Source organism: Protomyctophum bolini (genome assembly GCF_963924005.1).
Source record: "Protomyctophum bolini genome assembly, chromosome: 20".
Classification (NCBI taxonomy): domain Eukaryota; kingdom Metazoa; phylum Chordata; class Actinopteri; order Myctophiformes; family Myctophidae; genus Protomyctophum; species Protomyctophum bolini.
This window is the reverse complement of record NC_137881.1, coordinates 9000170-9025664: the sequence shown is the minus strand read 5'-3', so window position 1 is coordinate 9025664 and position 25495 is coordinate 9000170. Positions and strand designations below refer to the sequence as shown.

Sequence of the window (25495 nt, the reverse complement as noted above, 5' to 3'; positions counted from 1 at the left end):
ATCCATGTATTTGTAGGCCTGGTTTACAAAGAGTTATTGCCCACATGTTGCAACAGCAATTGTTTGAATAACTTAAACTGCTCCCTCAACTTCAGTGACTATCAGTGACAGTGTGCCCATGGCCTGAGAATTCAGACTTTCTATTGTTGCGTTTTATTATGGCACAGAAAGTTATAGGACAAATAAGGTAAGAAAAGGGGTTTTGAATGTTACATAGACATACAGAAAGATTTTAGATAGATGTGGCCGATAAAGACAAATAGGCTATAGGCCTACATGTATAAATCTATGTTGAGGGTGGTTTCATAGATAAAAGAGATGACAGGTGCAAACTCTTTTCAATTCGTTTTAACAGTATGACAGCCTTCTGCTAGCCTTCTGTCTGCCTTACTGCCCATGTACTGAAATGCATAACCTATAGGAAATATGATATTAAAATATACAACAGCAGTCAGCAGCAACAAAGTGAAACTATATGTGCCCTGGAGTGGATGTTATATTATTATTATTAGTCATACCTCTTCTTCGTGGTTGGTGAATTCATTTTGTTCGATCTCCTTCTCGATCACTTTGTTGTTGTTGTTCATTCTGAGACGGGAGAGTCTTGTCACTTTTATGTTGAATCGTCTTTTGCTTTGTTCTACCCTTCTTCTCCCGAAACCAGCGATACTAGAGCAGAACAGTCCGCGTCCTGCCGCTAGTCCTATAGATCGTGGTTATTTCCACTACTTTGGAGACATCAATTTAATATTAATTAAAGATAATAACGGGGGGAAGAAAGTCAACAGATAAATGAACTATTAGAACTAGTTGCGAATAGACTCCTATGAAATATAGTCCTCATTGGAATTCGGCAGCATTCCCTGGAAGACCTCTCTCTCTCACAGACAGACACTCTCTCTCTCTCTCTCTCTCCGGGAGCTCTTCGTCTTTCCCGAGGAGACAAATGAAATAGACTAATTTTACATTTGACTGCACTGCACTACGGCACGGCCGATGAGGAAAAGTTCTCTCCCCATCTCCTTGTGAGGAAAAGGAGGGGAAGGGATGAGGGGGGCGTGGGGTGGGAGGGTTGTGATGATGATGATGATGATGCACAGTACTGTCTGCCTCCCCTCCCCTCCCCTCCCCTCCACCTTCTCAAAGAAGTGTGATATGCATTAGGCCAGTTGGTTCTCAGACGTTTTTCATGCCAAGGACCCCCACATTGGGGACCCCAATGTGGGGGTCCTTGGCAATGACTAGTCTAAACTAAGTATGCACCCCAATTTGCACCCCATATTTTGTGCCAGGCCAGGGACCTCCATACAAGGGATCTAGATAGATAGATAGATAGATAGATAGATAGATAGATAGATAGATAGATAGATAGATAGGTTGTTGACCTACATTACTCCAAGGCATGACAAATAAATTGCATTACAGATTTTTTTATTTTATGTTTTAATAACCCTTATTTGGCATTTTGGACCATGGGCTCATTTTGGACCATGGGCTATAGCCCATATCGTACGGCATACTATTATACACATTATACATTTATGTTACTATGCTGTATGTTAACCTTTAACCACATCAAATTGCTGACTGTCTCTCTTGTAATAAATCTGGGATCATATAACATCTATAAAGTTTACTAGAAAGACATTAAAATCTCTCTCAACCCCCCCTCCCCCCCTCTCTCTCTTTCAACACCTTGAAATAACACCTGGCAGAGTTAATCTTGTGCAGTTAATAGTGGTACACAGACTGGACACAGGCCATAATCAACCTGCCTCATAAATTTAAACAGGCTTTTAGCCTATATCATTTGTAACCTCTTGAGTATACCTCAGGCAAAATAGTTCTGCTAGGACGTCACTGACATCATTGACATGTAGCCTATTTATTTTGTACAAGTTTACAAATGCCAGTGGTAGGAAAGCAGCTTTTAGATTTAGAGGACAAAGCTGTCATTCAGTCCAGATTGAAATGTGATAATGGAGACACACAAATAGTGACAGTGTAAGTCCATCACCTCTCTGATTTATGACCATGGAGTGTGGAAGACTCAAAGCCTCTAGCTATGGAAGTGATGTCCTAATTAACCACATCAATCTTAGCATCTCTATTCTGGGACAAACATTTGGTGAAAATAGTATAATAATCGACAAGCTTGTAGATCGGTTATCACCAGCAAAGATGTTTAGTGTGTTAAGAAGCGAAAACAAGAGGGGCCCATTAAGTATAGAGCACATAAGCATAGGGTTTCAGTGGTTTTAACAGTGCTGTAAGGATTTGCTTGGCAATACTGAACATAGGTTTTGGGATTAAAGTATCGAAAATGACTTCAAACCGTTTATTTTGAGCAACTGCTTCACTTTGTAGTTTGCACAACTGACAGCAGCTTTGGCACCAGAGACTTTGAGTGTGTTTTTCTACACTCATTTCACAGGACAGAAACCTGTATTTCATGACAGCCAGTGCAGAAAACAGCATGTGTCGTCTTTGCTGAACTTGCACCTCAAAAGCTGTGACAGAAAGAGAGAATAAATCAAATAGGAATAGTCACCGTGGACTGGTCTCAGTGAATTTTGCTCTTTCTCCAGAATCATGTCTTCACCAATTACGTACTATCTGAAGCATACACAATGAAGAAAGGACATGGCAGGTTGTTTTTATGCTGATAAGAAACAATTTGGGGGGGAGGAGAGAGAGAGAGAGAGAGAGAGAGAGAGAGAGAGAGAGAGAGAGAGAGAGAGAGAGAGAGAGAGAGAGAGAGAGAAAGAAAGGAAGAAAGGAGTGACTTAAAGTCTTGAAGCAGATAAATAATGGAAATTCACCGCTTGCTTCTCAACACCCCTTTATCAAAGCGTCTCGCAGGACTCTGGGGAGCATAGAGAGGGGGAGGAGATGTAGGGAAGAAGGAGGCGAGAAGTGTTGGTGAAGGAGGAGGAGGAGGAAAGGGGAGATATGGGGGCTGGCGGAGATGTCCCAGCTGTGTTTGACAGGTCTCAGGGCTGTGCTGTGTGGTCTGATGACAACGCCCCCCCCCCCCCCCCCTCCCTCACCACACACACAAACACAAACACACATGCACACACAGAGAATGGGAGCCAGTCTGCTCCCAGCATCCTGGGGAACACGTCAGCATCAGCAAGCTTTGACATGGCCCAGCCCCAAAATGAAGTGACTTGCTCTTCATGCTATCTTGAATCCCAGTCAAAGAAAATGCAGATATATCAGCTGTAACAGATTTAGATGGCAAGCATGCTTGTTCGTTTTGACAAAGACTAGCCACTTATGTCAGAAGAAATCATTTTAATTGACATAAAAAACTGACAGACTCATGGATAAAGGATCCTTTGGTTTACAATTAAACTCAGTCTGGTATTGTCTGAATATCTAGAGTACAAAAATATTATTATGCCGGGATAAGGAGGGAGAACATATACTGTACAGGCCATCGAAGGAAAAGTCTAAAGCCATGGTGATTAATGAGATTAAGTCATCTCACTGATCTCAGACCACTGAGTCATACCTAAAAAGTCAACTGCTAGTGTTTTCTCATGTGGTATTTTGCAGGCTGCTCAGCTCACAGTCAGATGAGTCAAATGTGTTCATTTATTTATTTTAATCTCCTCTTCCTACTTTACATTCCTGCAACCGATATCACAATAAAAAACAATAGGCATTAACCAAAGTGCCGTACAAAAATAATAAACAAATACAGTATGTTAAATAGGTGGCTCTGAATTGGCTGGAAGACACACTGTACCATTCCTTTTGAACAGGCTGTTCCTCCTTTTTGGTTATGGCCCTTTGATCTCCCTCGAACATCACTAATGAGCAATCTGTGGTCAGATTCACCTACTCTCATTGGGCGAAGGAAGCCATAGTGGATGGACGGCCATGTCTCAGGATTGGTTATTTTCTTTTCAATGCGTCATTATGCTCTTTTCCGATCTCTGGCCAACAAAATGAGTTTGGCACACCTTCACTGCATGCCATAGACCTGTTTATCCAATCTCCATGTGACACTCCATGTGACAAAATGGAAAACATGCTGAGAATTTAGAAATTGAGGAGAATTACCATTATCACTGCCTTAATTTCCATTCCTGGTGTTTGTCTGTTTTCAACATGTTCCCTTTGATGGAGAGAGAGAGAGAGAGACCAGCGGTTCTTGTGATTAAGTTGGCTGCATGCATTACTGAGTGGTGAGGTATACTATACAACATGAGTTCATACTCAAGGGCACCGTAGGTAGGGGTCATTGGGTGCTGGTGTGTGTTAAGCCTGACAAGCCATGAGACGAAATGTGCACTAAGCGAAAACAAGAACCTGACATCCCCCCCGCCCCCGCATCAACCCTCTCTCATCTAGTATCCTCGCCCTTCCCCAACAATGTATAAGAATACCTGTGTGTCAAGGTACAGTGGTTCCCTGTATGCAAACAAAGGGAACAGGGCCGAGTCTGTTTCACTTTGATGGGCTGCATATAAGCTTTTATGGGTCAGTGAGTAGATAAGGGGTCAAGCAGAGAACAGAGACCTTGGTTAAGTAGGTGTTTTTAGGCTTGAGTTCCCAACCGGTTTACGGGTGTCTGTCTATAATATGAGGGACGTCTGCACACTCTCATGGAATGCTTTTGAGTGCTCCTAAAAAAGTCTTAAAACCAGGTGAAGGACAAAGTCATAATATCTTCCCCTTTGTTCAGCAGTGGAACCAGTATGATGAAAAAACAACAAAAAAACAATTGTCGTGTCTTTTCTATTTTTCCTTTTGTATTTTCCTCCTATCTTTAATCTACACACTGAACACAGCTCTGTGTTGGAAGACAAATTCTCCCTTTGTTTGCATTAGCTTCATTCCTGGCACTGAACTCCTTGTGTTTACTGTTCCTTAAAAGGCAAGAGCCCAAATCCTTTCTTGTCATTATTTCTTATGATTCATATAATGATTCATATAAAAGTAGAAGCCAGGCAGCTGTTAAATTTCACACATGCAATATAGTTGCAGTTTTACATGAGAGAAGCAGTGGCATTGTAATTGTCATTCTTACCAAGTTTCAAGAAAATACACCCAGCAAGCCAAATGACGTCATGATGACGCTATGATGATGTCCTCCGGTGACGGTCAGGAGTAGGCCAGATCCCAGCCCATATGGGGATGGTCTTTCATTCGTCATTTCCAAGACGTCTACACCAGTTGAAATAACATTGGAGGGGGGGCGATCCAACTAGTTATGATATGATTTAAGATTACTCTCCGATTCATCCAGGAACGCCTGTCTTAGTGGGAATAATTTGTGTTGGTTGAAATCAGGTGATATTCTGGGACAGATCTGACTAGTCTTGGTTTGACTTGATCTGGCCACAAACGAGACGTCACAAATTCGTCCAGGTCCTGACCGTGCTTGCTGGGCAGCTATCGATTCAAGAGTTATTTTGCTACTGGAGAAACTGAAGTAGGGCAAAAGCATAACAAGGGGTCCAACCTCGTTGGCAGAGGTATACTGTACACAATTATAATAAACATTCTCAAGTTAAAATGAGAGCAATTAGCGACTGTATGAAAGTGACACTATGGAAAACACAGTAACGATGACACAGCTCTCATTTATTCAAACAAAGCCAGGGGTGGGGAGACATCCGGTGGGGTTTGCTTCCCTTTTGCAATGACGCTAATTATTTCTGTTGAAATGCAATGGAGGCCACTGTGCCCTATAGGTCATGTTTCACTTTTCAAAGGTGGTGTAGCTCTGGATGTAAAGGTCAGCTGTCACAAAGCTTTTATCTCCTCAAACCAAATGGTGGCCCACTTTGAACATGACCAACTAGACCCTACTGAGACGTACAGAATGCAGACCTGTTTACTATAGTTGCTGTTTTGCAAATAGTTACATTGTGTATCATCAAATCACATTGTTGTTAATGACATTGGGTCAACCAGGTTTGAGAAACCTGTAAGAGCCAAAGCAAAGAGCCAAAGCAAAGTAAGTTAAGATCATTATCTGTTGCTCCTCATGCATCTTACTGTAGAAAAGCATTATCCAACCTGTTCTGTTGTACTGTTTCACATCTACACCACATTGTCCATGCCTAACAAAACAAACTTTTCAGTATTACCAGTATTGCTTCCAAGATCATCAGACTCGGCCTACACCCACACTTTCTGATATGAACAATAGGGTCTTTACACGGTTAGCACTTTCATTATCAAATGACACTGATCATCCTCTGTATCGCTTTTTTAACCTCATGCCATCTGGACAAAGATACCGAAGCTTGCCATTGAAAAAGGTCAGTTTTAGCAGGAGTTTTGTCCCCTCAGCCATCGCTGCATTAAACAAACGCCGATAGGATGGTTCTGTATACAACGTACATGTATGATGGGATGGTTCTGTATACAGTGGGGACCTCATCTTTTTATATTGTCTTGGTGTTATGTGTTGTTTTTTATGTGGGTGTTTGAACAGACTGTGAAGACAAATATGCTTCGGGACAATAAAGATTATTATTATTAATTGTGCAGCTTGCTTTCCAAACAACGAGTTAGAAATGTGAGTACTTACTTATTTACAAGTGTGAGTTCATCTGGCTGTCATCCACATCTCCCCAATAGCTCTCTTTGCAAACTGAAATAATGCTATCATATATTTCTGTTGGTTTAAGATAACACACTGTTGAGTTTGAGGTATTTCTTATATTGTATAAAAGGCCAAATATTATTTCAAGATAATTGTATGAATCAGCCTCTGCATGCCATTCGCATTATAGTAATTTGTGACGTACAAACAAATGGGCATTTGCGCTGACATTATATAGCCTACTGTACAGACTTTTCATTTTTATTGTGGCAACTGTATAATTCTATTTCAGCACAGTGCAGTAAAGGAGAGGCATATAAATAACTCCTGACAATTATAGAACAGCGTTTGCACATCCTGTGAATTTCCTGCCACAAGTCCCTATCAGCATAGGCCCAGTGCCTCTAGAAGAAAAAGAACAAAAAAAACACAACCCTGATTATAAAGCCGCAGATGGACCCCACGAGGTCTTTGTCACTCTGCACACCCGGCACAACTGTGCCCAGCAACTGTCCTCTTTGTCATACGCTCTGGCGACGCCCCAAAATAAAATATTGTGGTATAGTGGAACATAAAAAAAAAAGAAGAAGTGAGAATGGAAAAAAAAGCCTAGACAGACCCCTGCTGTACACCACCGCTGAAATAATTAGCCCCTGGTTGATCTGGACTCCTTGTGGGATTGCACCATGACACATTCAAATGAGTATTGGCAGTGTATGACACCAGCTGTGGGCCACCTAGAGGGAGCCACGGCAGTATGCAGCGCCCTGCCCATGGAGCAGTGACGCCACACAGAGAGCACAGTGGGCAGCATCATGAGCAGTGTCATCAAGCTGGCGTCATGGCAAGCTTCAGTAAACGGGGCACACTGGATGATTTCGCTGTTGACGTTTAGTAAAATGGTAGTTACATGAACCCTAAGCGTCCCTATTCTGGGCAAATATGATAGCAGATCTTAAGATCTTAAGATAGTGTTTTGCGTTGCGTTGTGAGCTGTCGACTGGCTATTGTCAATGTCAACTAAGTTATATATATATTTGGTGTAGAGTTAAAAAAAGAAAAGAAAAGGAGGGCACATGGTAGCCTAATCACCCCTGGGGGACAACGGTCAACCAAGTATAGGGTTTAAGTATTAAGCACACATCCCAAACATGAGTCTGTACTCTGTAGTGCATGTGAAGTATCTCATCAGGGACACTGAATAGACATTATTCAGCCCGATTGCAGACACACCCATGACCATTATAATAACCCAAACCACACTCTGTGGAATTCCCACTGTGCCACCAGCACCAATTTGGCAAGCAGGGATGTGCACACATAGACATCAAAGGGGGCTTCAGCCCCTGCCCTTTTATACCCGTCTGTAAAACAACTTCCCTCTCCAGACCAGGAATGCAGCATTTACTATGGTTAAAGAAATGCACATGCCCCTCCTTTCCATGCCATACCGGGAAGGCAGCATTCAGGAGAATTGCGCTGCGACGCGTTGAGAGCTTGTAGATCTGCTATTTTTGTCCAAAAGTGCCCTCTTAAAACCCATTTTGGGTGGGAACCCCTTTTGGTGCTAGCATTACGTTATGCTTTAGCTATTGAAAAATAACAGATCTTCAAGCTCATAGCGCGCCACCGAGTTGCGCGCTACGACCTTGTAGGTCTTCTATTGCTTTAAACTGTCAGGATTTAGAAGACATTTTTTTTAATCTGATCTCTGGTCAAAATGCGTTAAAGAACCACCGTTCTTCTGTGCGTTAGAATCTGATCTCAGGTCAGAATGGGTTAAGGGATTTCAGCCCCCGCCTCCCTAACACTCTCTGCACGTCCCTGTTGGTATAAGTCCTGGTGGGAGGACGACAGCAGCCCATCAACTCACACAATCAGAAGATGTTGGCTCTTTGGCACAATAAAGATCTATTTCATTACTGCTGTAAAAAAACAAAAACATGTCAGGATTTAGAAGACATTTTTTTTAATCTGATCTCTGGTCAAAATGCGTTAAAGAACCACCGTTCTTCTGTGCGTTAGAATCTGATCTCAGGTCAGAATGGGTTAAGGGATTTCAGCCCCCGCCTCCCTAACACTCTCTGCACGTCCCTGTTGGTATAAGTCCTGGTGGGAGGACGACAGCAGCCCATCAACTCACACAATCAGAAGATGTTGGCTCTTTGGCACAATAAAGATCTATTTCATTACTGCTGTAAAAAAACAAAAACATGTTTAATACTTTCAGTATTTACAGGATACGCTGTACCGATTTGTTGCAAGAACAATAATATTCACAATGATAATATATAACAAGAACTGACACTCTACAAGGGAATTGTGCAACTCTGGATGTGAGGGATTTTTTTTACTGTCCAATCTTTATAAGAGTTTGGTTGTGATACTTTGGTACAAATTCTATTCCGTTTGAAGAGGATATCTTGAGTCAACCAACCAGACAATTGTCTTTTGTAAAGCCTGGATACTGTATATTTTGTGAAATCATTGCACAATAGCCCCTCTTAGTGGATTCCATATGAAACACAATGGGCATGTGGTTGTTTTTATTTGGCTATATTTATTTCAGAATTAAAATCATACTCGTGTGAAGTGAGGGGCGCTCTTGTCATCATACATCACATTCCATGCTCAGCCAATCAAATAATCACAAAAGTAATTCCGGGCCGATCACTTTTGGCGTCTTCACTTTACCGGCCTCAATGGGTACATTCCAGACATAAGCGTCAAAAGGCGTCAAGAAAGCAACTAGTCCAGGCATCTCTTTCGGGTTTTTAAACAGCCTGTGGATGGAAATGACGCTCTTGCGTGGCTTCAACTTGCAATAAGTTGAAGCCGCACACAAGCGTAATTTCCATCCACCAGCTGGTTAAAAACACGGAAGAGACATCTCAATCAATCAACCTTAATTTATATAGCACATTTACACAACCATTTACGCAACCGAAACCGAAAGTGCTTCACAGTAGACAAATTATAAAAACAAAGTATAAGAACATAGTATAAGCACGTGATACTAGAATAGCTCTAGGCGCTTTCTTGGTGGCTCTTGACACGTATGTCTGGGTACAGGCACCTATATTTTCAATAATTATGTACTTTGCTCAGTCAATCAGCCAATGTTTCTGTGAACACAAACACACATAGGATGGGCTAGCGCCCCTCAAAAAGACACATTGAACGTCAACAATTGGAAAATCAGTGGAAAATTACAAAATAAATAAAGCAAAGATGTACAACAAGTCGCTATAGGACAGAAACCTCTATGACCCATGATTTTGATCGGGGCCAACTAGAAAATCTCAAAAGCATTCAAGGCCCACCCATCGGAGCACTTAACACATTCGGCTGCGTTGTGATCAGATGGATGGGTATTTTCAGAGCATGTTTATTTTAATGGTGATCAATCAATAGATTTGTGTTCCGGGCTTCCGAACTTGAATAAAGTTCCTAGTTAGTTTGCCAATTATTTGGAGGCACACTTGCAATAACCTCAGGGCCCACCAGTGGGCACTGGGCCCCCGGCCCACAGGTAAGGAATCACTGTTCTATCATAGGATAACCAAACAATCATGTGGTGTAATGTACCTACTGTACTACTTTTGTTGTCATTAACAATTGAGGCAAGCTAGTGGATTTAAGGGAACTACTGTGGTCCAAAAACATCTACGAGGAATGCTAAAAGTGCAGGTCGAAGTATGCTTGCCTTATGACCGTGGTTCACAAACATTGAAGGACCCCATTTGAAAATATTTGGTGCCAGGAACCCCAAACAAGATCGTTTTAAATGAATAGCATAACTACAAGCTCACAATGCATCGTGAGCTTGTAGATTGGCTATAGTTATTTTTTAGCTTTTTCTGCAATTCATTGATAGATATACAGTAGACTGACAGGAAATGGGGAGAGTGATGGGGGGTGACATGCAGCAAAGGTAGTCGGGAACGGGATTACCTACACCGACGGCTAAGCCAGCCGTCCGGGCAGTTTAAACTGTTTTAACTGAATCCGATGCATTAACTAATTTTGCTCAGGACCTCCTGGCCTGGCTGGAACCCCCTCAAGGAGAACCATTGGATTTTTTGAGCAAAAGCAGTGCTTTGGGAGGGTTTCAAACATGACGCATATCGAGTTGGTCCCCAAGTTAGTTCCTGATAGGTGTGGTAGAGCTTCCTTTCGTAGTCTTCTTCAAGTGGTGGTAGTTGGGCAGAATTTTCATGAGGAAATCTAGCTGCAGAGTTTGAGGCTAAAAGACAGAATTAAAGCATGAATCTATTTGTTTGAGTTATCATCAGACACTCTTTGCTCTGTTCTATAAATTAGCTCAGTTGTTCCCAAACTATTTTTGCTTAAACGATCGGATATTTCTCACTATTTGTTATGTTTTTATATTTACTGATGACATAAAACACTGAATAGAGCACCGAAGTCTGACGTCAATATCGGTAGAGGGCGCAAATCCACGGATTCATGTACTTTTTATTTGCATTGTAATCCCCATAGGGGGATTTTAGATCGAACTGTGTTTGAAAAATAAACATCCCGGCCATTTCACTCATATGGATATGAAGAATCAACTGACTGAGAGAAAACGCTATTGTTACTGCTACATCTTCTCTAGAAACAGACTGTATCATATAGTGACTGATAAACGATACAGAGACCTCCCTGACAATAACGCAGAGACAGCTTGTTTATTTTTGGACCACAATGCTTATATGAGACGATTTTAAGATGACCCCATGTTATTCTCCATAGAGAAATTACTTCCGTGAACCAGGGGATGAGCGAGTGACGTCATGACCTTAGCGCTCTATTGGCGGACGTTTTAATGACAGCAACCGAGCAGCAAAGGATAGATCATAATAAAGGATGACACACCTGTGGTTTTTCTGTCTGTACCCGCCTCAAGCAGTTTGAGCCATAGATGACTGTGTTCTCCGACACGACCTCACATGTGTTGACCTGGCAACACGCTCCCACAATACAGCCACTGGTCATGATCACATTTCTCCCAAGGTCCGCTGTGTGGGGAAAGGCCATGGTTGTAGGTATGATTAAAACAGATGTTTCAAAAAAGAAATGGCAAATTATTTAATTATGTAATTTCATCTCAGAACAGGGGTCTTCAATGTTTTTCAGACATCTTAGCTGAGAGAGAGATGAAGCAGGGATCTCCACTACATATTGTATACTGTGTTGCAGATTAAGATTAAAGAAAGGGCCTTTCTGTGTGGAGTTTGCATGATCTCCCCGTGTCCCCTAGAGTAGGTACCCTTACAAAAAACATGCAGTAGTCCTGGTCTCTAAACTGCCTCCCCCTGGCCAGAAGGAACACGCTATTCCAACCAGTTCCTTTCCCCTCCAGGGAGGGGAAAGGAACTGGTTGGAATAACGTGTTCCTTCCACGCGCTACGTCCAACCAGGTAAACTCCCCGGAGGGGTGGCATGGCCTGTAGGCCAGCTGTATGCAATCAATGCTGCTGTGTCAAACTGAGCTTAACGTGACACCGCAGCTATGATCGCGCCCAGTGCAGCCGGCGTGGATTCGTCTGTACTTGGTCTGCTCTTTTTCCCCCCCTCTACCCCAAACCTCTTCGCCAAAAATAAGAGATCTACAAACTCGAGCTTATCGTATATTTTCGGCTAATGATTAGGGATTATTCAGGGCCTAAAACGGTCTACCTTTGGACTCGATGACATTGTTGTCTCCAATCTTCAAAGCCTGAGACACTTTAAAATTGTCATTAAGGATTTAAAACATCATATAGCACACACAATGTGTATACATTTTCAAATAATCCAAAGAAAGATAATATTTAAACTATGAACAAATAACATTGTGCATGTGACAGAAGTTAGAGACAATGTATGCACTAGTTTCCCATAAGGATACCACATCCAACTTCAAAGACATTGTTGGTCCCAATTGTCATCGTCTTGGGCTCAATCCCCTCCGTGTCTGGCATGATATTTTCTGGATAACTATGAGATAAAAACAAATATTAGTTGAATGGATGTCTCTACAGCACCATGTGCTAGTACACACAGGGCTCTTCATCATCAATGTGTCCAATCCGTACACAGTACAAGTGTGTCCGTGGCAAGACTTGTGCTCGTTCAATATTTTGATAATACGACGCCAATTACTGAATGTCACTCTGACAATGACATGCATACAGTAGGCCTACCTGTTAATAATGAGCGCCTGCTCCTCGATCAGATTACCTTCACCAATAACAATCGGGCCTGCCTCAGCTATGATTCGCGCTTTGGGGTGAACAACAGTTCTAGCTCCTAACAAAATAGAAAAATACAAATGTCGTTTCAATGGGCAGCATTTGCAGCATTGCAGTGAGTACAGAATGATCTGGTGTTGGAACTCACCAATGGTCACATCCCCTCGTATTTCGCTTTCAACACAAACTACAGCTCCAGCTGCAAATTTAGCACTGTAAAAAAAGATACATTTATATTTTAAACAGCATTCATGTTTCCTAGCAACCACTGTGTGGCTGTGATGTAACATGTGTACATGAAATGTATGATAAGATCAGACATTCTAGGGCTAGTGTCATGGTGGTGCATATCCCTACAATGTATTACATAACACAATAATATGGCATACATGACATGTAAGATTGCAGACGTTCTAGGTCAGGGCTGCAATAGTGTACTAGTCACTGTAGTGTCATGGCATCCTGGATAGCCTGCCCTGAATAGCTGCACAATGAATGCATGCACATATGTCATAATCCGTGTTTTTTCCATAGCTTGTGTTTTGAGAGAAGATAAATGAAAACGGAATTAAGTATTTCAAACAATAAACAGAAGGTATAAAATAAAACAAATTGGGTACCTTTTCTGTGCAGCTTGCTTGTTGACGTCTGACATCCTCACAACAAATGATAGGATCTATCGACAATTGACTGTTGTTCCTGTGCGAGTAGGCGAAGCTCGGTGTTGATTGTTTTTGTCTGACATCATCCAGGCCAGAGCCATTGTATTAGATGGCTCTGATCCAGGCTATTTGCTGCCATCTGCTGTATTACATCTGTACTACAACCAACTCCAGTCTTAAGAAAAAAGTATGGCGATGAACAGCTAATTTCTGCAATGTCCCCATTCGTCCTATAGGGGGAAACCTCCACCAATGGGACATACTAGAGCAGGCGGTCAGGTCATTTTCAGGTGTAATGTTCAGGAGACTGGTGACTGGAGTATACTCTGTGTGTGTGTGTGTGTGTGTGTGTGTGTGTGTGTGTGTGTGTGTGTGTGTGTGTGTGTGTGTGTGTGTGTGTGTGTGTGTGTGTGTGTGTGTGTGTCACACACACACACACACACACACACACACACACACACACACACACACACTTCATGACATGAGGAGGTGCCCAGACCTGCAGGCTGCCAGGTGCCCATGCAGTCTTCCTGTATCCAATACATGATTAGAGGCAAAGAACAACCATTGGAAAAATCTATATTCAATAGTCTACTGTCTACTTAGTACTTACTAGTAGTAACTAGGGCTACTCTACTCAGCTATTCGTCTAGGCTAACCCTAAATGCCACAGTCACATAATTAAGCCTACATGATCTGGACGGATGACATGAGAAGCGCTCCTCCCTGATGTGATGTGATGTGATGCTGCATGCGTGGTGCGCGCAGAAAGAAAGGTTTCAGCACCAAATCCTCCCCGCCAGTGTGCCCACACAACTCTGAATCATTTCGAAACGACCAAGGAGCCGGGTAGTAGTAGGCATGTGTACTGCCTCGAGCAGTTGTCAACTCTTATAATATACTGCACGATTACTTTCGTGGCTTGCAACAACTGCTATACGGGCCTAATTTTGTTTTCTGAAACGCGTTGCTATTTGTGTGAGTTTTGGAGGTGGGTGCAGCAGATTCGTGACTATACTTGGCGTGTGCTGTGAACTGCATGGTCCTGAAGCAGAAGTGCGCGCAGGAGGATGGAGAAACCAGCTGGCTGTGCGCGTCAATTCCGATGAACTATATACACGCAAGCCTGGTTCAGTTTGTATAGGCTTAACTGGTGGTCCGATGTCGTTGCTTCGAATTAAATTATAGTCGCTATTTTGCTTCGCTAGCGGTGTATAATTATGAATGTTGAAACTTACAGAAGCTTTCTTTCCCTGTATTATCCTTCCAAGATGAAAGTGAAGAGGTGCAGCCAGCCATCCCACGCGGAGGGCAGAATTTCACTCTGTATTTCTATGAACTTTGTGGAAACACTAGCCTACTGAGACTACCTTGTAATATGGAACAGTCAACGACCCTTGATATTGAGGCCCTGAAGGTAAGATAACTTGCAAAACCCCTAACACAGCACATGAAATGAATGTTTAATATACAACTGCATGTGGTAGAAGTGTGATTTCTTTGGTAGAGGACAACTTTGCCGAGTTGGTTTCACGGCTATTCTCTTTAGACGTCTACAAATCCTTTATCATAAAGCAATATCCTATTATAGACTATATAGTCTAACAGTCTGTGTGATTATAATGCAATTTATTAAATGTCGTTTTTAGACTAGGCCTGTTGTGTATTGGCGCCCAGACATATAGGCATTATACAGTAGGCATATATATATATATAGATAAATAGAGTTGGGGACACACTCTGGGATAGATATGTGAAGAGACCCAGTAATCTGACTCCCTCCAACTAAAACAGCGGGAGGAACTCAAAGTGGGTATGCAGAAGAGACCATGACCACCCCCTGCCCTAGGCTTCTCCCCTTTGGAGAGACAGAGAGAGCCGTTCATCTTTAGTATGTTATAATTGTTTGATCAAGTCATGAGTATACATAATAATACACCTGTATTTGCATACACAAACACAATGTCATATGGAGTATGTGCTGCACAGGGGAGAGACTTTACATTGAGATATATGGAGTTATATTCCAGGAGGCCTGAACACAGAGGGTCTATTATGGCCAGGGTCATACAGGTCAGAGAGCCGGAGGAGATGAGGACAAAGCTGAGTTTGGGCGAGGTGATTTATTGATAGTGACTCAGACAGTTTAGACCCATAAAATAAGGGGTCAGCACCAGGGCATGAGAGAGCAGAAGGTACCAGAAGGTAACCTGGGTCATTAGCAAATAAGAAGCACACACACCTCTGTCACACAGTAACACCAATGAAAGTCTACTCACATGCACGTACATGCACTAACTGAAACTGGACAATTGAATGTATATGTGAGCGGAGCATCGTGGTGAGAACTCACTTACAAGGATGCATTCCGCCTTGTATGTCATGATTTCGGCTAATCTGGAATAAACTTGTATACTATTTGAAAGAAAGAGATGTGCCTGGATCCTCCATTTGTTCTACTGAAACCTGCAAGGTATATTCTCCACCATTATGGCATTATCCATATTTAATTTACTACAAATCTGGCGAGCTAGCTGCGGACGATCTCAGCCTGTTTTTTTTTTTTTTTTTTTTTTGGGGGGGAGACCTGGTGAGTTGACTCACTGCGTTTCCAGGAACAGGTTAACGGAAAGAACCTACGTTGATTTGGCGTTGGTTGCATAATGGTGAGAGTATTACTAAACTGCGGGCAGTGAGAGTCCATGATTAATAATAATAATAATTATTATTAATTATTATTATTAATAATAATGATTACCTACTCTATTTCTGGGAATCGCAATTGCCAGGGATAAAGTAGATTGATATAAAATTGTAAAACTAATTGAAAGTGAAATTGAATTAAATTAAATGGAATGATATAAAATATAAAACTAAAATAAAAACTGAAAACTGAAATGTGATGACACGGGGTTTCCCGGATCTGTGCGATGTTGTGCCGACTGCGCTGGAGTCATTTAAGTCCATATTAAGTCGAGCGGTGAATAATCTACTGCAAATCTGTGTTGGTTATACAGGCTTATCTGGGAAATACCCCATGTTGTCCAAAAAAGACTTGCTAGGAACGTGTTGAATGCGATCATGTTTATACGACTTTTATATGCGTCCATTGTACAGTATATTTGGATTATAAAGGCCGCATCGTTCTGGGGTGTGTTTATGTGTTTATGTGACATGAACGTCAGCTTTGGGTGACGGGAGCGGGGGCTCACTGGATAATATCGGTGGGTAGCCTACACCGAGTTGACATGGAATGAATGGTGCGTGAGGCTGTTATTTGTTAGTTTTGAGATATATTTTTATTTGTTTCATTTATACTGTACAATGAACTGGTTTGACATGATCGATGGTATGTGAGCAGTGGCGGCCATAAGCTTAATTATAACGTTTTGGGAATAATTAGGGACGTGGGATTGCGCCTTGGTTGGTAACGATCATTCTGGGGAATGATCGCGGGGAGACTGTCCTAATTAAACGGAGTAATAATTCGCGACTATACCTGTGGGGCAGCGCATGAGGGTGGCAAAGAATTTTCGAATGTTAAAACTGAATATGTGACACAAGGTTATATAAAATTGTTAAAACTGAATATGTAAACAGAAGCGGGTTACATAGAATTAAGGCTTTGAGCTCACCCCATGTGAAAAAATCATCCCATTATAATATATGTATAGGCAGGTAACGTAAGAGCCTTGGGAGGTGTATAGAGGCACCAGGTACAGATTGGTACCAGTTAATTATGATGGATGTGATGAAAATGGTTGGATTAAAATTGAATCTGCAATGATAGGGTAGGTTGTTTTGTTGTATGTTGTCAAAAGTGTGGTCGATCTGTCTGCCTTTCTGTGGGCTGTGTTTCTGTCTAATTTGGCTGTGTGTGTGCGTAAGTGTGTTACGGTGACGACAATTCCTGTCAGCCTCCGTCATTTAATTATTTATTTGTTTTCTTATTTGGGATACTCGTATCTAGACCGGGTGTCCCAATGTCTGGATCCTTGTGTGTATGCTCAACAAGTGGGTCACGCGGCCCTGCGTGGATTTATCTAATGGTGATCCGGTGATCTTATTTTTATTTTTCCTTTTTTGTTTCGCTGCACTCAATCTATCTCTCTTGGATGCGATTTTTTAAGTTTTGTTTTTGTTTATACTGCGACTGTTGATCGGTTGTATGGTTGTGGGCTGGTGTATTGAATAATTGGCCTATGTTAGTGGGGAGAGGAGTGTATAGCCTACTCATGTGTGTATGGTCTGCGGACTCCGCACGCGCGCTGCAGGGGAGAGTAGAAATACTCGATTACATTGTTGCTGCATGCGTCTGCTTGTTTGAGCTAGCTGTGCGTGTGTGTTTGTCCTAAATGTAGTGTGTCTGTGAGTGTATGATCTAAAAGGGAGACAAATTGTCTTGCCTAAATTCGTAGCTACTAATAAGGCAGGTTATAATCCTCGCCAGTCGCCTTGTGGGTCCCGCTGCTAGCGAGAGCATAAAATAATGTTGAGCGCTATGTGGATTTGACTGTCATGACGGTTTAAATGTCTGTCTGCCCGTATGTGTGTGGGGAAGAGAGAGAGACAGACAGAATGAGAAGAAGAGGAGTGTGAGAGATCGGTGTGAAAAGTGATGTTAAATAGTTAACAGCCGGGAGCCTAAAGTGGAGATAGGTAGCCTATGGAACTAATACTTAATGTAACTGGATATAGATAAATCCATTCTATATGAAGTGTCATGATCCTCTAGCGGAGGACTGAAAAAGTATAGGGAGATATGCTAAAACACATACTGTATGTCTGAGGAGTGATCAAATGTGTATGATGAGAATATAAAGGTTAATTAATTCTATAGGTATTCTTTGTGTTGCTTTGGAGTGAAAATATCTGACCACATTGTGACATAAGCCCAGCTGTTGTTCATGGAGCCATGATTACCCGGTTATCACAGCGCAGGGCTTGCTGGAATGTTTTGGGATACCATGTTTAGGCAGATGGCTGTAGTAGGAGCAGAAGTCTATAGATTTCCTTAGGCCATATTCGTAGCACATGTGGTGGACGTCGTTCTTTTAATAGTTAAATGCATTGTGGACAAGCTGTATCAGAACGTGGAGCTAAAAAGTAATTTAGGTATAATAGTGACCAACGATAGCCTCGTCTATTGACTTCACTATATAATTTATAGTGTGGGGTTAAGCCTTTATGAAAAATGGTAGCTATAATAACTATTAAAATAGTGTATTGCCTCATTCTGATCAGCTTATGGTCTAACGTTGTTGTTAATTGGGAAAATTGCATGTGAATTCCCTAAGCAGTAAAAAATGGAGCGGTTGTTCTCCCCTGACGTGGTTAAAATGTATAGTCTAAAGTCCCCAGACAGGCCATGCCCTGATTAATGTTGTGAATTAGTTAAGAGCCAAATGCACCAGATCTCCTGTTCTCTGAAATGTACGTGATGGCAAGTTATTTAAGTTGTAGACACATTCAGAGGAAAGCAGAATGTAAACTGTTTAAGGTTTAAGATAAGACGGAATGGGAAAATATTATGGAAGTAGGCCTAGTATAGACTGGGACCTGGATTAAATTACCTTTTGAGGAAATTATTAGGACAACAAATAGTGAAATACAATTTCAGATGATAAATTTGATATAGTGAGAAGACAAGTGTTTTAAAAATAAGCAGTTCTACAAGCGGTTTGTTGAAAATGTAATCAGATAGTAGGCCTATACTTGCTGGCCTTGGAGGGGGTCATGCTGTTGTGTGAGATAATAACCCCGTACAATTGGTTCATTGTCTATTCGCCTCTCCTCTGTGTAACATGGTTCATGCTACAGGCAGGAGAGGGTTAAAGTGGATCACCTTATAAAGCCCATTCGTGGACAGAAATTGACCATAACTACAGTTCTAGTTGTGTTTCCTATTGGGAATGTAAAGGGTTACTTCCCAAGATAGTTACTTTGTAGCTGTCATTTGTTATTGGTAATGTTAAAAAAAATAAAATAATTAGTGGATAACCCGCGGGGTTATTTCAGTGAGACTATTGGGAGTAAAATAGCCTTGCCGAGCCATGAGGCCCATAGGGGCAGGATCCCATATCATGTCATTTGTAGCGTGAGGCAGCTTGATGTAGAAGTACACCTCTGGATATGACACTAGTATGTCGCAGGGACTTACCCCCAATGCCCCAAGGCCCACCTATAGAGTCCCGAATAAGGCAAAAGTTAGTTTTGTGGTATTTGAGCCAGAGACCTGATCATGTAGGCTACTATGTGTATTACTGTATGTGACAAAATTGAAGAATTCGCCTGAACACTGTGTGGCTGATAAGAGATTGCATTTATTGAGGATAACATGTTAGCTTTTAAGGGCTTTCTTTAGGCCTGACACAGGCTAACAACTAGTCACTGATTGGCAAATAAGAATATTGTGACGATGATTGATTTGGTGACATTTTTTGCAAAGATCTAAGGAAATTCAGAGAAAACTGGAATGCAATTTACAATTTAGGCATTTAGAGCTCTATTTTAATCCAGAGCGTCTACAGTAGGTAAAAACAAAGAGTATGGCAATACGTCATAGGCCTACATGGAATATGATATATTAGAGTACTAACAACTATAATTGTGATAATTTAAAATATAGTTGTTTGAAGGGTTTGTAACTCATGGCTGCTGTGTATAGAAATGGGTGGTGGGGTCTGGTAAGCTTTAAATGGTTGTGCCCCAGGATATATGATTTTAGTTTGACCAGGATCTTGACTTGACAAAGCATAGGGAAAACAGCTGGCCTAGCGCTATTAGAATGTTTATGACTTAGTTTACAACATGGGAAAAAAGTAACAAACCCCCCACGTCCTTCTGTACACAGAAGTTAGTGCCGGTTATTTAGGTTGTTATGAATGTAAAGACATACTATGATCAGGTGCACAGCAGGTCGAATACTACAATACTAATGTAAATGAGTCAATATTATAGTATTAGATAAGTGATCGATCATGAATCACGTCAGCATGTGTGGGCAGTGATATGCTTATACAAATGGAGATGGACAGTTAAGTTAAGGTGCTACTACAGTCATGTGAGGTCGAAAATATACCGGTGTAAAATCAGTCAATCTCTACGTTATATTGTATCAGTTAAGTGATTAATTAGGATGTAAGTATGGTATATAACAGGCATAGTTTTGTTGAATAACAATTGATTTGGAATAGTATTTGTAATAAGGCATGACAGTCCTGTGCTACACTCTGGTCTTCAGGGCCGGTGGAATGCGTGTCACAGATAAGATGAGATGAGGTGAGATTCAATTTGTTGTCAGGGTAGAGTGCGAGTAAAATACAGTACAGTACAGCGGAAAGTGCTTTCGCAGCTCACCAATGGTGTTGGCATAATTATTAGTACTAGCCCACCATTCGATAATGGTAGTAAGAGCAAGTATGAGCTGTCGTCGTTTAGATAAGTAAATATATGGGGTGTGAGCAGGAAAAGAAAAGACACTGAAAACATGGATGTCGTTTATGGTGTAACTTTGAGTAACTATTTTCATAGGTAACAACAATTGTTTGAATGAGGCCGTATGGGGACGTGGGAATGTTAGCTGAGGTCAGTTGGTAGACAGGTTGGGTCAGGAAAGATGGACTGGCAGTAAATAAGATACAGCGAAGGTGCTATGTGGAGAAGTTCACGCGGACCCCTAGGATTTAATTGTACCCCAATAGAAGGCTCTAGAGAGGCCTATGATGAGTTGATGGGCAGCTTACTTGAGGGCATTCAGGGACCAACTGTGTATGATGTAAGCCATTACTTAGTGAAGTATTGGGTTCACCACATCCAAAGTAGTGGAAATGGTGAGGTACATGGACCTGGCGTATCCCGTCATATTACAAAGTATTGAATCCACCATCGACAAGTAGTAGTAATGTGACGAGGTAGAGTAGGAGTTAATGGTTTTGTCAGTATGTTTTCTTGCAGTTCCATTTTAATGGGAAGAGTCATTTTGGGGAAAACATGTCGACAGAGTGGGTCTGGCGACACGGCTAGGTGTCAATAATATTTGGGGTGTCATATTTCGGAATCATGCGCCCTACAGTGTTTGATTATTGCGGTAACGAGGTCCTACGTTTAGAATTGTTGTGCGGAGTCGGGTTAATTGGATGAATGACTAATCTGTGAATGAATAGTTTATTTTGGGGCTTACATTTCCATGTCTAGAAGGGTAGACAGTTGTATTACATGTTTAGATTCGACACCGAATGGGTGTAGGTTGATAAAGTTTCTTGTGCCGAGATAATGCAAGTTAATGATGTGAAAATTGCCTTGGCCTGTGGTGGACTATGGTTAAAACATGTTTTACATGTTTTAAAGGGGGGATGATATATATATATTGATTTGGGTTGGAACATTTAGGAAAATAATAATAATAAAAATAATAATAATAGGAAATAGGACAGTAACAATAAGAATAATAATAATAATAGTAATAACCTATAGGACATATAAGGGAACAATATACTAATGACATTACTTTTGTATTTTTGTGTTTTTAGTCAACCCATCACACCACAGAGAAAGGCCAGGGCAAGAACTCAGACAAACACAAGAGACCTTGTCTTGATTGAGGAAGGTTGTTTTTATTATTTTGTTTGAGGGTTGTTTGTTTATTATTTTGTTTAGTATTTATTTTACAGGGTTAATAATGAATAATAAATATACTCAGACACCCATGGATGGGATGAAGTTGATGAGCTTGTATGACAGCATTGTGTTAGCTCCACTGGGAGAGAAAGAGAATCCAGAAGAATACGTAAAAAGGATTCAACGGCTTTGGTTAGATGAGACGAAGACAAAAGAATCTGAATTGGGCATGCTAGAACAAATGATTATATGCCACAGGACTGAACAAGGGTTGCCCGAGACAGTGCAGAGGAAGTTAAGGGAGGTTGCGGGTCTTACCAGCATGACTAAAGCGATGTATATAGACCATGTTGCGCGTTATGTCGACCTGTACCGAAGAAAGTTAACTACTCAGACAGAACAAGATGCGGAGATGAAGAGGGCGTTGACTTGTGCCCAACTGGTAAGTTCTGCTCAACTGGCAGGACAGAGGGTGGTTAGTTCAAATAGTCAGCAGCAGCCGCCACGGGCCGGCCAGGCTGAACCCCGGTACCTCCCATACTCTCCTCTGCCAGGGGTTAGACCACCTAGACGTCAAGGACCGGGTAGTAATTCCCATCAGAGGAACCAGAGCGTTTGTTACATATGTGGAGAATCCAGTCATTTCTGGCGTCAGTGTAACCGGGGCGACCGACTGCAACCTCTGCAGGGCTGCAGGGGTCATACTGACGGTAGACCCAAGTCAAAATGTTAATGCCACAAGACAATATGCATGCTGATGTATGTAGGGGGGAACAATATCCCTCCAGGCGGTCAAATATTCACATGAAGGTTGGAAATTAATAGGAGGTTAATAAATAAACTGAATGAATGAACTAAATTAGATAAGGGAACTAGGCTATTCATGTACGGTATGTACGTGTGCATATGAGAAAGTGTGTGAAAGTTGTTTAAAGTGAGAAATCTCCATCTACTCATTTTATGAGAGGGTTGTATGTAAATGAGTGTGTGGAATGTGGGAGCATGTGAGTGAGGGCATGAGTCAAGGGGGGGGCATCCTCTCCTTATAGTGGAAGAAACATAACACTTCTACTCTGTCCTAGTGTGTGATGTAAATGTCTGCAGGCATGGAATCTTCTCATTTAAAAAAGGCGTAGCGATGGTAGATGTTGTCTACTGTTGACCTTTTTTTGTTTTGGCGGTGGAATTTGATTTGGTACACCTACGGTGTCAGAAGTAACAGAAATGTTTGCCAGGTCATATGAAGCTTGAAATGGGTAGACTGGCCAGGGGTTTAAATGAGAAGATCACAATCCTGAAGGTGTGAGTGAGCGAACGAAATTAATGAATGAATGTATGAATGAACACCAAGCTATATCCAGTAAAGTATGACTAAGAGGGGAGAGGCGAGAGCCATCTCTTCTCACCGTAAATGAGATACGAGCGAGGACCTCCTGTCCTGTCCTTATCTTCTGTATTATTGTGTTTTAGAAGATTCATTGTGAGATGTGAGCAGAGTTTGAATTTGAGCTCTGCTCTAAGGAGTGAGAAGTGACTGGAGTCTGATGTCAAAGTGGAGTGCAAGGAAGAGGGTTTGGTGTGAATTTGAACAATTATTGGCCTTAGTCAAGGTGTGTGTGTGGGGTGATGAAGGCGACGGCTGACATCACCATACACTTTACATACTGATCATGGGGAGTCGTAAACCCTGTGGTTGGAACAGCTGACTATAGCTAGTAACATGACTGAGGGGATTTTAGCCCATGTCTCCAGGAAGTGGAGTTTTCAGCCGAGGGATGATCAACCAAGGTTGAACATTGTCAGGGTTAAAACAATGTGCCTCTCAGTTTAACCGCCAGTCCTGCCCTAGCATACATGAGCTTGTTGATTTGACATCAGTGAATTGTTAGGTAGTTCAGGGAGAGATTTCTGTAGAGGGGCCTGCATGCTTCCTTTAATAGGTGTGGAAAGGAGAGGAGTCCGTTCGGATTCCAACTGCACTAGTGATCTCCAGGTTCAGAAGATGTCGACAGGGGACATCTAGCAGGACCAACAGGAAGATGGGGTCATCCCGAGAGGACGGAGAGTCCAGGGGGGTGTGACCTCAGGGCAGCTGTCTACGGAACACGGAGGAGCTCCTAAATCAGCTCCTACCGTCAGGAGATCAAAACAGCAGGTGACCCTTCACAGATACTACGGCGTTCGTTGCATGAGGTGTCGGAACGAACACTATTCTGGACCAGGACCCATGGGAGGAGCTTCCAACGTTCATGATACGATGGAGAAGAGGAGAGTTTCAATGCTATTGCTGTCGTGATTGACATGACAAGCAATAAGCGGCCAGTCAGAGCCTTGTAATTGCTCGGGAAGGAGATGCTATGACCAACTACAGGGCAGTTGTGGTACACTTGTACTGAAGTATATGGTGACGGTCTGCTCTGTACCTACAGATCTGAGAGCTATTTCAGCTCTGAGAATCAAGAAGATTTTCTAAAGCGTTGTTATTCTGTAGGCGAAAAAAGAAATGTGGGAGCCATTTCCTACCGCGTGTCTGAACATCTGAACAATTTACATCATGGAGAAAGAGAAGAAATCGTGATTCATCTGAATTGTGATTAATGCTGAGAAATCGTGGTTTTAATCAATGTTGAAAGATGTTATGTCTAACAGGTTGTTGTTTTCTGTGCTGATACAGATCAACTAGATTTAACAAAGTACTGAATAGTGCTATTCTTAGGGATGTTTGGTTTCATTTTGTCAGTGCAACAATTAGCTGCAGAGCGAGCTAGTGAGACCTGCCGTCTCTTGGCTGAAGTGAGAGAGGTGTGTCTATCGCATGTCGCGTGTACGGACTTGGTGTGTACTCAGGGGACCTCAACAAAGGTCAGTGGGGGAGGAATGGCAGAGGACCGCTGTCATTAGAGATATTGCATTTCAACTTAGAGAATCTTTGTTTTTGTTTTATGTGTTTCAGTACATGTAATATTCGGTGATGGGCAGTTTTGTCACTTAGTATGATTTATTATTTTTGAACGGGTTGTTAATGACACGTGTATGTGTGGAGTTATTGTTTGGGTTTTATTTGTTTGTTTTATTATTTGTGTCATATGTGTTGAGTGTCAACTTTTCATTTGCAGGTATTTGAATTTAATCAGTGGCTATAGGGATTTGATTTGGTTTGAATAAGATTTCGGTTATATGAGGAGTTCCATTTCGGGATAGCACATGGTTCAGTTTCAAATCTATTGCAAAGGGTTTGTCTGTTTTAAATGTGATACAATTCAAGGAGTTCATATGACACTCCTGTGTCAAGGGGGGTGTCGAAAATTCAGGGGGCATAGCACGTCAAACTATGGTTTAATGATTCATTTTGAATGTTGGGATCGTTTTCAAAACACGGGTGCTTATCTTTGAAATTGGGTGGT

The 25495-nt window shown here is 41.8% G+C and overlaps 3 protein-coding genes across 6 annotated transcripts in view; 1 reads left to right on the top strand and 2 right to left on the bottom strand.

Annotated features, from left to right (window-relative positions):
* The window catches only part of rbpms (RNA binding protein, mRNA processing factor), a 40138-nt gene extending 39112 nt beyond the window's left edge, over positions 1 to 1026 (bottom strand). For 2 of the 4 annotated variants that reach the window (XM_080793007.1, XM_080793008.1), the window contains exon 1: positions 519 to 1026. In XM_080793007.1, the coding sequence (XP_080649133.1) occupies positions 519 to 587 (69 nt within the window). In that variant the 5' untranslated portion in view covers positions 588 to 1026. The remainder of the gene's footprint in view (positions 1 to 518) is intronic. The other 2 variants (XM_080793010.1, XM_080793009.1) reach the window with 2 other exon arrangements.
* Positions 1027 to 8653: 7627 nt separating this feature from the next.
* LOC308335169 (dynactin subunit 6-like) lies at positions 8654 to 13547 on the bottom strand. Its single transcript, XM_080792173.1, has 7 exons — positions 13431 to 13547; positions 12959 to 13023; positions 12763 to 12868; positions 12468 to 12556; positions 12257 to 12304; positions 11453 to 11595; positions 8654 to 10817 (listed from the first exon to the last, which is right to left on the bottom strand). Exons 1-7 carry the CDS (start codon positions 13463 to 13465, stop codon positions 10716 to 10718), a joined length of 588 nt encoding a protein of 195 aa, XP_080648299.1. The 5' UTR covers positions 13466 to 13547; the 3' UTR covers positions 8654 to 10715.
* A 1224-nt stretch (positions 13548 to 14771) lies between these two features.
* The window catches only part of LOC308335495 (zeta-sarcoglycan-like), a 51322-nt gene continuing 40598 nt past the window's right edge, over positions 14772 to 25495 (top strand). Inside the window, exon 1 of the mRNA XM_080792543.1 lies at positions 14772 to 14889. Within this exon, the coding sequence (XP_080648669.1) occupies positions 14851 to 14889 (39 nt within the window). The 5' untranslated portion in view covers positions 14772 to 14850. The remainder of the gene's footprint in view (positions 14890 to 25495) is intronic.